This window comes from Condylura cristata, unplaced genomic scaffold (genome assembly GCF_000260355.1).
Source record: "Condylura cristata isolate star-nosed mole 26May11 unplaced genomic scaffold, ConCri1.0 scaffold00001, whole genome shotgun sequence".
NCBI lineage: Eukaryota > Metazoa > Chordata > Mammalia > Eulipotyphla > Talpidae > Condylura > Condylura cristata.
Window position 1 is genome coordinate 20,555,343 of NW_004567102.1, and position 13,432 is coordinate 20,568,774.

Below are 13,432 nucleotides of genomic sequence, written 5' to 3' on the forward strand. Positions count from 1 at the left end.
GCCACCAGGGAAGGCCAACAAAATTCTGTTTTCTTAGAAAATACTATATTGTATATATTTAGATTTTAAAGGTTTCAAACTGACAAACCTCTTAATTTTTACTAAAATAGTGATTTATCATAGTGCTATTGCACAAAGAAATAGAACTTAGGTTGTTTTGAATTTTAGATAGTCATATTTCAGGACCCACTTACCAAATTCAGTTCTTTTTTTTCCTCTTGCTTCTACTGTCTTTTTTTTTTTTTTTTTGCCACCTAACTCAACCTCTTCATCTATAAACTGTTGTTTAGAGATTTCCTTGATTTTGCTTATCTTTCTGCACATCCATCTGATATGTACTAGCCTTCCAAAGCCTGAGAAAAACACTTTTTTATTCCAAAATGCCACCTTCTTATCACATACTTATTTTAAAACCCTTCCTAGCCTATGTACACTCAGCTCACATTCCTTTATGAACCTGATCAACATTTAAGAGAGTTTTAATACATATAAAATTGCATAACTACAAATAATAAAAATACTAAAATAACTAGGCCTTTGACTTTTATGTGATCATCACATCTTACGTCTAAAACTTCAAACTCAAAGTATTTTCTGATTATAATCTCTCACTCTTTCTCTTTACTCTCCAATCCCTTATTCTCTGATTGCCATTTTAGCTCATCTCAATCTTCCATGTTAGTGCTCCAGGTCTCTCTCCCTCTAGCTCAAGCTTCTTCAGTTAGCCTTTATACGTATGTACAAATTCATTTCAACAATGTTGCAATAACATTCTGGAATTCTGTAGTCTATGTTTCTAAAGCTGATAACCATTTAGTACCATTTCATTGATCAAGAACCCTTAAGGCCACATAGGGCTTATCTTCTCCTCCTACCCTTTGTCAAGAGGAGACTGTTCTCTGTGGGAACATTTTGTCTGAGGATTATTGTGGCACCATCACATTGCATATTCTGGATCATCTCTACATTCTTCATACTTGTGACTCTTGTCATAAAGGAAGTGCTTAATAGACATGTGCTGAATGATTGAGAGGCTATTCAGAAGGCTCTCGAGAACTGTATGTATGTATTTAGACTCTCTTCTGCCCAGATGAGGAACAACAAGTGGGATATGAAAGAAGTCTCTTATAAAGTCTGACTGTTTATTGGCATTAAAAAAAAATTAAAGTTCATCCTGAGTTCTATGCATTTGCTGGTACAGTTTAGTAATTGTTACTACACTTTTGAAGCCCAGTATCTTCAGATTATATTTTGCTATAATTAGAATACTCACTAAACCACATCTTAATGTTTCCACTACTTTTCTGACTTTTTGGTAACTTGAGAAAAACTATGTTTTAGCCTTAGTGCCTTTCACCTGACTCTTTAGCAAACAAAAGATAAATTATGCAGAGAATGCTAGATAATCACTGCAATTTCTACTCTTTTACCATGCATGCTTACGGATGAACAAATTAAAGCTTAGTTGGACTAGACTTTTTCCTCTTACTGCAAATTAGTAGCTACACTGAGAATTAAAGAAATCAAATCATGACTTTTCAAGATGCTGTGATTAATCAAATATTCCTCCTTATATTTGGAAAAATAGTGATTAGCAGTGTAATGTGAATTCTGTGGTCTATTAAAGTACTTCCTGTTCTGCTGTATTAAAAAATGGCATTTGTGCTATATATCCATTTATTTATGAAAGGTTAAAGCAGGAAATCTTTTATGCCTATTGGCTCTTCTTTGTTAAAAACTGTATCTTGGCCCTCTCTGGTGGCGCAGCGTGTTAAAGCACAGCACTGAGAAGCTTAAGCCACTTCTGCATGAGTTCGATCCCCACCTGCCCCGGAGGTGACCACATGGTGTGGCAGACCTCTCTCTCCTGGCCCGCCCGCTGCTCCCCTCAGCAGTGTACTTTGTCGATCTGCCTGTTCTGCTCCACACTCTGTCTCTGGTGAAGCCTCTCTCCACCCCTGAGCCTCTGGCCTGTACCCCAGTTCTGTATGCACAAAGAAATAAATCTTTAAAAAAAAACAAACTGTATCTTAAGACAGAGTATTTTTTTAAAAAATAAACCAGTGATTGTTTAAAATGGACTGAAAACAGGAATTCCTTCTGGGTTTGCATGTGTTTTCATTTTTCATATAACCAATAAGAAATTGGTTTTGCTCTTAAGATTACTATTACTATTTCTCTTTCTCTAATACATTAAGGAATGTTCACTTATAAAATGATTTATGTTTTCAATCATGAAAATAGAAATATATTTTGACAGTTCATTAGTGTAGCAGCTGCATTCATTTGCAACAGTATAATATAAAGCTGACTCTGAGCTTTGCAAGTAGTAGAAAGGTACCCTACTCTTCCTAGGTACTGTTATTAATCCTATTTAGTGACATCCTTTGACACTTCCAAGTAAATGCCAAAGGCCCAGTTTCATAAGCTACAATGAATTGTTCTTGAGAAATTTTACTCTTTTATGGGAGCATTATTTTCCCTCCCTCTGCCTTGATTGCCCCACCTTTCTCCGTCTGTTGCTACCAATTTAGGCTCTTACCTCTTTTTAGCTAGAATACTGATTATTCTTCTAAATTATTCAGATTTTCCCTGGCCCACCCTCTCTCCTTTATAGCCATTTTCCCACACTGCTTGCTTTTCAAGTGAGAACCTGACTGTCTCAATCCTTGCTTAATATCGTTCCCTAGCTTTTTCGTTGTCTGTAGAACACTGAATACACAGGATCTACTTCTCTTGGGCCGTGTCTGAAAATTTCTCCCACCTCAGCTTCATCTCATAACTGTACAGTTCAAATATGTATTAAATGGCCACGATGCAAATTATAATTCTGAGATAAACAATAGGGGAGGCTGAGAGGGGGTCAAAATAGAGGAAGGGCACAAAGGACTATGGTGACAGTTCACAGGTCAGGTGGTAATGGGAGATTTGGTGGGATTACACCTGGGGAAGAATCAAATAGTATACAAAAATGAACAATGATGTAAGAAAAAAAAAATAACCATGACGTTCAGTAATTACTAACTCCTCTTCTTACGGCATGTGTAAGCCTCCTGATCATGAACTACAGGGGGATTTCTTTTTTTAAAGATTTATTCATTTATTCGTACAGAACAGGGGTACAAGCCAGAGATGCAGAGGGTGAGAGGATTCACCAGAGACAGAGTGGGGTACAGAACAGGCAGATCGACGAAGTACACTGCTGAGGGGAGCAGCGGGCGGGTCAGGAGTGGTCTGCTGCGCCATGTGGTCACCTCCGGGGCAGGCGGGGATCGAACTCATGTGGAAGTGGCTTAAGCTTCTCTGTACTGTGCTTTAACCCGCTGTGCCACCAGGGAGGGCCTACAGGGGAATTCTTAATCTTAATTCTAACGTGTAATATGTTAGTTTCTATTGGCTTTTCTCCTGTAGTCCCTTGCTTGCCCTTCCTGGGTAGATGACCACCATCCTGTCTACTAATACTATTTTGAGATGTGTGATGTCTATTGGTTTCCTTGTATTCTCTCTGTTATTCTATACACCCACTGAAGTCTTTACATTAATCATTGTTGTCCTTTGCTTTTAGCTTTTTCCCTTGGACTTCAGCCCTTTTGTGTATTCTATCAAAGTGTTAAGAATAAACATTGTATGCTGTCATTCATATATCTTCTCTTTGTAGTTTGCATGCTGTATTCATCTGGGATGAGGAAAACATCCTTGTGGCATAGTAATTATGTGACCCCATTTGCTCAATAACTATAGTCCTGTTTGTACATCACTTTTTTTTTTTCTTTCAGTTTGTACATCATTTTAGATGACTTTTGTATGTGCTAGTCTGTTTGGTCTGACTAGTTCATTTAGTTGACTGTAATCATTTGTGGACTAAGAAACTGAACTTTATAATGGTCAGTGGAGTGGCCTGATGTTGATCCTGGAACTCCATTTTTTCCTGTACTTGCTGGTCAAGACTGCAACTACTCTGTGCACTGGAATATGCTTTACTGGTTTTAATAAACACATTGACTGCATTACTTCATTTGATTTCCCCCAGCATTTCTGTCAGTTAGCCAGACCTGGCATTATTAGTGTTGTTTAAAAATGAGGGTAGTGAAATTAGGCTTTCTCATTTTGTTGAACAAGTGATTAAAGAAATAAAGAGTGGATTCATCTCCTACCCCTCTTTCTGTTGTTCCAGACTGCCTTCTTACTGCACTATTAGGTATATTGGAAAGTGAAATATGCTTTGTTTAGGATTCTACTAAACTAGTCTTCTGGTTATGCTCTATGGTAAAGTGTAGCATACTCAGTTAATTAGCAAGTGTTGTTTTAATTTAGCATGGGTTTTGTATACTACGCTCTATGATAAAAGGGGTAGAAAGAACCCAGTGATGGAGTAATTACTCAAGGGACAAATAATACCAGAAGCAAAAAAATGTACTTCTGGATATGGAATCTTTCTGCGTTACTCCTTGGTGTCTGCTCATCCTGCTCTTGGAATAAATCTCAGACCTTTATTAGCCTTGTAAAGAGAGGACCCCCAGGAGGGCCGGTATGCACTTCCAGCTGCTTTCTAGCAAGTGACTGCAACATCCCATGTAACACTCTTCTTCATAGCCAAAACCCATTGTTTAATTGGTACAGTTGATTGATTGTAGGAATGGCAACCTTTCTACAGAGCATCTTCTGTGTGAATATTATTCAGTGGTGCATCTAAACCAAGCAGGCAGAAAGTAGTTTATGGACTTGTTGAACATTGTAATGACGCTTTACCTCAGAACTTTCCTTTAGTTGTGGAGTCTGTGTAAACTGTGGTTTGATTGTGGCTGTCTAAGTAATTGAGCAGCTGTTTGTCACTACTACACATCTAAGAGCCTGCATCTGAACCAGTGTCTGCAGAGTTGGGCCTTGTGTCAAGGAGGTAAAAAATCAGCAAAGGTAGCTCTAGGCTGTATGTACAGGTTATAGGTATTAATTTATAAATAATATTTTGAGCAACTGTATTCTAGCTAGAAGATGCCATATTTTAGTAATGAAATGGAGGCTTGAGAATCAAAGGCTTGAGTTTCTACTGAATGATGGTGGGTTCCCTGATCTAACCATTTTCTTCTTGCCTATGAACCTCTGTCTCCTTCCTCATCTGGCAATGTAAAATAAATATGCTCTCAGGGTTGTGAGGTTGTGTTTGGGGGATATAGGTAAGGATTCTTTGCACATGAAAAGTGTGTATAATTATTATTATTAAAATCTCTATTTTGTTAAATAGTGATTATAAGATGTTAGATCCTTCCACAAAAATTATGTCAATCTAGACCTATCAATTACAAGGCAGGGATTATCTTCTTCATTTGACTGTAAGGAACCTGGAATATAAAGTCTGAGTAATTTGTTCAAGGACCCTACACCAGTAAGTAGTGAGTGGAGTAAAGAAAAGTCAAACTTAGAAAATTGTTAGAAATGAATCTGTTATTCCAAAGGAGATTTCCATTAAGCAATGATAACTAAAAGGGGCTTGTATTCAAATACCATATATATTTAGAAAAGGAGAAACAAAAAAAGCCAGGTGTATCAGTTTGCTAGGACTGCCACAGCAAAGTATTACAGAGTAAGTGATGTTTCCTGATTTAAGCTGAGTTTCTTCTATGCTGCCATGCTGTTTTTAAAGGATAACTAATTCAAATTTGATCTTTAAGAACAAGCTGCATTATACTTTTTTGAGGTGGAAATGGCACCTACTCTGGAAACCAGGCATCTAGAGTGTCACTATATTTTTGTATTATTTTGGGGTAAGTTACTCCAATGTTTTCTAATAAATACCTTTAAAACACTTGGCCATATTTCTGCTATCTGCTAACGTTTATTTATGAAATGTTTTCTCATTCTGACCTTATATTTGAATAAGAACATTTCCTTTGAAATGATCAAAAAATGTTTTACAAATCCTGTTTTAATATTTTGTTCTTGTTTTTTTTTTTCAGTCATTCCTATACTGGTCAAGATTACAATACACAGGGGAATGTTGGGAAGATTTCTTTAGATCAAATTGATTCGGTAAGCACTGCAACCTTTTATACTTAGAACTTTATCAATTAAGGAATCACAAGTTTTCTTTGACTGAGGATGGTTTTTTAGTGGGGAGATGGGAGAGAATATTATTTCATTGCTAGTAATTCTTAAATTTTTTTTAATGATAGTTTATTTTTACATCGGTTTGTACCTGTTTTCACCTCAGTTGTAATCCCCGTGGGCTTCCCATCACCAAATCACCCTTGTGCCATCACCATAGTCCAATGCACTCCTCCCCTCACCCCATTTTTGATCCCATTCCCCACTCCAACTCTGTAAAAATGTCTCTGGTATATAGTTGTTCATTATTATTTTTTTCCCCCTGGTCTCTTTATGCTCCTGCTATGAGAGAAACCATGTGGTATTTTTCTTTTTCTTTCTGGCTGATTTCATTAAGCATGATCCCTTCCAGCTCCATCCATGTTGCTGCTTGCCAGGAATTTTATTTTTAATTTTATAATACTTTATTTTTACATATTTTTGTGCATTTTTCCATCTCAGTTGGGAAACCCAAAATCCCCTTGGGTTTTCCATCACCAAATCACCCATGTGCCATCACCAGAGTCCAGTGTATTTCCCTCCCCCCCGCTGTTTTTGATCCCATTCCCCACCCCACCCCCACAAAATGTCTTTGGTATATAGCTGTTCATTATTATTATTATTTTCTCGCCTGTTCTGTTATATTCCTGCTATGAGAGAAACCATCCAGTATTTTTCCTTTTCTTTCTGGCTTATTTCACTAAGCATGATCTTTTCCAGTTCCATCCATGTTGCTGGAAAAGACATGTGTTTCTTTTTTTTTTTTGGTTGCTGAGTAATATTCCATTGTGTATATGTACCACCTCTTTTTTAAAGGAAACCTCATATGCTGTACATGAGGTTTCTTTTTTCCAATCATAGGAAAATCAAATTCAATCAGAAAATTGTCATTTTATAAAAACCAACTTGAATCTATTATTCCAAAGGAGAATTCTTTTAAATAATATTTATTAATTGGTTATGTGTTTATGTTTGAATATCACATAATTTAGAAAAGGGGAAATGGAAAATAGTGTAGTTTGCTAGAGCTGCTTTAGAAAAATATGACAAGTTGGGTGCCTTAAATAACAGAAGTGTGTTTTCTCAGAGTTGGTGGAGATGAAAATTCCAAGGTAAAGGAATTAGCAACTTCATGTTTTCTTGAGGCTTCCTTGGCCATCTTCTTGCTGTGTCCTTAGATGTTCTCCTGTGCATACATATCCCTGGTGTCTCTTCCTATTCTTAGGACAGTAGTCACATTGGAACACAGCTCATTTAACTTCAGTTACCTCTTTAAAGATCCCATTTTCCAATCCTGTCATATTATGATTTACTGGGTGACAGGACACATTTGAAGAATTCATTCTAATAACATTTAAGGGATGATATCTTTCCATCCATCCATCCATGATAGATATATATCTATGATGGATTTATTTCAACTTCACTTTATGACTTCATAGTAGAATGAAGAGTATAGTGTACTTTACTGTAATTTGTAGAATTTTTCTTCACTACACAATGGCATTTCCTTGACATATGATTTGTGTTTATGTGAATGGTTGGAGGTTAATCTTATTCACGATTCTGTTATTTTCCTATTCATAAGTAAATATGAACTTGGTTAGATATTATGGGAGAATATGGAAGTGTAATCATTAGTTCATTTAGTGTGTGTGTGTGTGTATATACACACACACACACATACACACATATATACATATATATGTGTATATATATATATATTGAACCTATCAATTATATTAGTGTATATATATATACATATATATGTATATATGTATGTGTGTGTGTGTGTGTATTTTGAACCTATCAATTATATATATATATATTGAACCTATCAATTATGGACAGCCAGTATGCAGTGGTGTTAGAGGTGAGTACAACAGAAAATGCCCTTAGTCCATGCCTGTTACTTAAGGGAGATAGGCAGCATGGTAAGCAGTAGATAAGCAATACAGTCATCATCTTAGTTAAGAGCTGTGATGGTCATACCGGTGAGTCTGCTTGGGGTGATAAAGTCTTACTTTATCTGAACCTTTTCCTAATTTTGTATCTATATTGCTTTATCATCACAATTAACATGTCGTTAGAACATCTCTCAACATTCTCAATTTCTTCTCTAAATGTTGCCCTGAAATTCTACTAGTTGAAATCTGGCTCCCTCAATTTTGTTATTTCCCTTTGGTCTCTTCAAATGGAATGCTTTTCTCCTAAATTCTGTGTAGCAATGGGATGAGCATCTTCCTTGGACTATATTCCTACTTTCAAACTGTTTTTCTGCCTTCCATTGGAAGAGTTCTAGATCCTTGAAGCCCTCCTGATCAATTATACCACTTGACCCTTCCTCTTACTGTGGCACCCCTACTCCCAACTGCTATCATTATTGGATGACTTTAGCTCCAAGTCACGCATGGTCCTTTGTACTAGCACTACTCCTGCTGATGTTCTTGGCCTCTGCAAATATCCAGATTGATAATTCACTCTCTGCACTGCTCTCGTAATTGCTTTATTTGCTCAATATACACATTGTGCTATCTTTTTTGGATGAATTCTAAAGAGATTAAGACTTGTGCTGGGAAACCAGACAGCTGCTCATTCTGCTGTTAGGCAGGAGGCGATAGTGTCTTCACTGTTCTTCTGTTGTATTAAATGTCCTTGCCTTCAGTGAATCTTTGACTTAACATACTGAGACCTTTTACCTTTCAGACATTTTCACACATGCTGATAACAAAACTGAAAGATTTAATTTGGAAAATACTGTTTGTGGATGTGTTCCCTGGAAAAATAAGAAAAAAGTGTTTATCAGACCATGTCAATCTTCTGGTCATAACCCTCTAGTGGGTTTCTGGCACATTTAGGCTAAAATCAAAACCGACTATTCTGACCAGTGCAGCCATGCATACCTGTCATTCCAATTTCTCCATTCTGGCTCACTCACTGGGCTTACTCTGACCCCATGAGCCTTCTTCTACCTCGGAGCACACTACGGTGCCTTCCTTCTCTTGGTCTTTGCTTTCATTTCCTTTACCTGGGAATAGTATTTGTGAATTTCTATTTGATTAGAATCTTCCTTGAAATTTATTTCTCAGCTGCATTGCCACTGCCCACAGATGCTTCCATAGCTAGCCAAGTTGAAGTGTTCCTTTCCAATTCATACTTGATCCATTTCTATTTTATTTCTAGTGCTTTGGAATCAGACATTATTTTTTAAAAAATGTCTATTTTTACATCATTTTGTACATTTTTCCATCTCAGTTGTAATCCCTGTGGGCTTCCTATTACCAGGTCACCCGTGTGCCATCACCGTAGTCCAGTGTATTCTCCTCCCCCCACTGTTTTTGATCCCATTCCCCACTCCACCCCATAAAATGTCTCTGGTATATATCAGTTCATTATTATTGTTATTTTCTGTTATACTTCTGCTATGAGTGAAACCATCTGGTATTTTTCCTTTTCTTTCTGGCTTATTTCACTAAGCATGATCCCTTCCAGCTCCATCCATGTTGCTGCAAAAGGCATGTGTTTATTTTGTTTGTTTGCTGAGTAATATTCCATTGTATATATATACCACATCTTTTTTTTTTTTTCAAAGATTTAATTATTTATTTGTAAATACAGAACTGGGATATAGGCCAGAGTTGCAGGGGCTGTGAGAGGATTCACCAGAGACAGAGTGGAGAGCAGAACAGGCAGATGATCAAAGTACTCTGCTGAGGGGAGCAGCAGGAGGGTCAGGAGAGGTCTGCCACGCCATGTGGATCACCTCTGGGGCAGTCCGGGATCGAACTCATGTAGAAGTAGCTTTCGATTCTTAGTGAGGCGCTTTAACCCGCTGTGCCACCAGGGAGGGCCCTGTACCACATCTTTTTAATCCAATCATCCACTTTTGGACATTTGGGTTGTTTCGATGTCTTTCCAATTGTAAATAAAGTAGCAATAAACATGGGGTTGCAGGTATTTTTTTGAATCAGTGTTTTTGTGTCTTTTGGGTAGATACCTAGGAGTGGGATTGCTGGGTCATCTGGAAGCTCCATTTTTAGCAGTTTGAGGAACCTCCAAACAGTTTTCCATAGTGGTTGTACTAGTTTGCATTCCCACCAGCATGGCAGGAGAGTTCCTTTTTCTCCCCATCCTCGCCAACATCCGTCATTGCTAGTTGTTTGAAGATGTGTCATTCTCACTGTAGTGAGGTGGTATATCATTGTGGTTTTAATTTGCATCTCCCCTATTACAAGTGATGTTGAACATTTTTTCATATGCTTGTTGGGCATCTGTATTTCCTCTTTGGAGAAGTGTCTTTTTAGCTCTTCTGCCCATTTTTTGATGGGGTTGTTTATTTTTGTTGAGTTTCATCAGTCCTATGTATATTTTTGTGATCAATCCTTTTATCACTAGTTTTGTGTGAGAAAATTTTTTCCCAATCAATGGGATACCTGTTTGTTTTTTTGTAATGTCTCTTTTGCTGTACAGAAGCTTTTTAACTTGATGTAGTCCCATCTGCTTATCCTTGCCTTCACTATCATTGCATTGGCTCTCCCTGGTGGCACAACAGGTTAAAGCACCACATTATGAAGCTCTCCGAAGCCACTGCAACATGAGTTAGATTTCCTGCCAGGGACCTGACCCACATGGTGTGGCAGACCTCTTCTGACTCGCCTGCCTCTACCCTCAGCAATGTGCTTTGTCAGTAGGCCTGTTCTGCTCCCCACTGTCTCTGGTGAATCCTCTCACCCACCACACCTCTGGCCTGTACCCCACTTCTGTAAATAAAAATAAATCTTAAAAAAAGAAAAAGTTAGGTATAGACTGAATGAAACTTGCATGTTCATACTGAGGATACTGAATATTCATTGGTGTTTTTGGATTAGAACAATGTTGGACCCTCCTGGTGGCGCAGTTGGTTAAAACACATCACTGTGAAGGTGTCTGCAGCCACTGCAGATTGAGTTTGATCCCCTGCCAGGCAGCTGACCCACATGGTGTGGCAGACCTCTCCTGGCCTGCCTTCTGCTCCTCTCAGCAGTGTATTTCAGTACACCTGCCTGTTCTGCTCCCACACTCTGTTTCTGGTGTATCCTTTCACCCTACACCTCTGGCCTGTACCCCAGTTCTGTATGCATAAATAATTAATCTTTAAAAAAAAGAAAAATATTGAAAAACAATTTAGACAATAAGAATTTAGACAATTTAGACAATAACAATTTAAACAATAAGAATGGACATATGAGAATAACTGCAATGCTTTCCAGTAGTGTTGTAGCAAGGCTTGAGGCCTAAAGAATGAGGGTGAGGATGGAAATATACAGAAGTTGTCACTGTGAAGGATAAAGACAAATTGGGTGGTCACTACAGGGAGCAGTAAGGCCAAGGCTCCCGCTTATAGGTAAAGTTTAAAGTAGGCAAGTAACATGTGAAGTGGTAAGAATTTAAGCTTAGGGAGGAGGATATTCTAGGAAGTAAAATGCAGTTGTAACCATGAGCATAATTGAAGTGGGCAATATTTTATTTTTGATGCTAAAGAAACATTTAGCAGTTTCTGTTTCAGTATTGACTTCTTTAACACATTGGGTTTTCTTTTTTGGAATTATTTCTTTTGTTTTTACATTCTACTTGGTTTTTGAGTTATTTTAAAAGTTCATCTGTAATTCAGCACTTAAATTTTTAAATGGTTGTCTGAAGGAAGTGAAATCTTAACTTCACCCCAAAACTTGTACATTTACTTATTTATGAAATAGCCCCAACAGTGCTAAATGTTCTTCAACAAGTTCAATGATTAAAACATATTGTGGTACATCCACACCATAGAATACTACCTGGCAATGAAAAAATATACCTGCAATAATGTGGATGAATTTCAAAGTATTATGTAGAGTAAGAAACCCTAACCACCAAACATGACATCCTAGGTGATTCATGTAATGACCAAATTATGGAGATGGAGGACAGGTAAGTGGTTGCCAGGGGCAAGGAAGGGAGGAGGATGCAGACAGTAGGTAGAGATGGCTATAGAAGGAGATTTGAGGGGACCTTCTAGGATGGGACTTCTGCATCCTGACTCTGATGGTGGTTGTATAAACCTACATATGGTAAAATTGTGTAACACTAATTTCATACACAGAGAGCCACATCTGATTGTTACTGAGGGAACCTAGCAAAGCTAGGGGATTGTATCAGTATAAGTAGCTTAGTTGTGGCAATATATTATAGTTTTGCATAATACTGTCTTTGGGCGAAACTGGGTACATGGTGTTTCTTTGTATTTCTTGCAGCTGCATATGATGCTGTTATCTGAAAAGAAAGTGTTTGATTGAAAATTAAAACCAAAAAGTGCCATTAACGTAACAGTTTATTTAACCCAATGTATCAAAAAATGTTATTTACATATAAAATTATTAGTAAGAAAAGAGTTCGTATTAAATCACAGTAAGTAATACTTCCTTATCGCTTTTATTTTTAATTCCATTAGACTGAATTTGCAAGTTAGATTGAATTTGAAACAAATGTTGTTGGAGCCCTGATAAATCTTCCACATAATCAAAAACTATTGCTAGCAAGAAGCAGGCTTCAGTTGGAAGTTGGCTCTTCAAGAGAATTTACTTATGCTTTTTTTCTTGTAGCTTTCTACCAAATCCTTCCCACCTTGTATGCGTCAGTTACATAAAGCTTTGAGGGAAAATCATCATCTTCGTCATGGAGGCCGAATGCAGTATGGTCTTTTCTTGAAGGGCATTGGTTTAACACTGGAACAGGCATTGCAGTTCTGGAAGCAAGAATTTATCCGAGGAAACATGGATGCAGACAAGGTGATTGTTTTAATTTTAATTTTAGGATTTAAAACAATACTTATGCATACAAGAGCTGGGTTGTAGGCCACAGGTATGGGGTGTGAAAGGATGCGCCAGAGACTGAGTGCAGAACAGGCAGATTGACTGAAATACCCTGCTGAAATACACAGCTGGCTAGACTGGAGAGGGCTGTTGTCTTGTGTGGGTCAGTTGCCTGGCCAGGGATCAAACTCATTATACTGCAGGGGCTGCAGATTGCTTCGTTGTTTACCAGGGGATAAAATTTTAATGAAAAATTTATTTTTTGAGTACACTGCTGAAATGTACTTGAAAAGATACATGTGCCTACAATTTTAAGTAAAAAGCTTGCATAGTATTCTAGTAGACCCTAATAAGAGATTAGGAAATTTTATTCCATGGTTAGGATTGAAACAACAACACGAGTTGTAAATGCTTTTGTGAAGAACTTCTCTTTGATAGCAGTGTGTGATAGTGATATACATACTTATGTGTCTGTTTTCTGAGTTAATATATAGGAATACTTAGGTTTATGTGGTATTCCTACC

General features: G+C 37.5%; 1 protein-coding gene across 1 annotated transcript in view; it reads left to right on the forward strand.

Annotated features, from left to right (window-relative positions):
• Positions 1-13,432, forward strand: part of PRIM2 (primase, DNA, polypeptide 2 (58kDa)) — a 256,639-nt gene that overhangs the window by 152,287 nt on the left and 90,920 nt on the right. The window contains exons 9-10 of the mRNA XM_004673597.2: positions 5,955-6,027; positions 12,699-12,884. Of these exons, the coding sequence (XP_004673654.1) occupies positions 5,955-6,027; positions 12,699-12,884 (259 nt within the window). The remainder of the gene's footprint in view (positions 1-5,954; positions 6,028-12,698; positions 12,885-13,432) is intronic.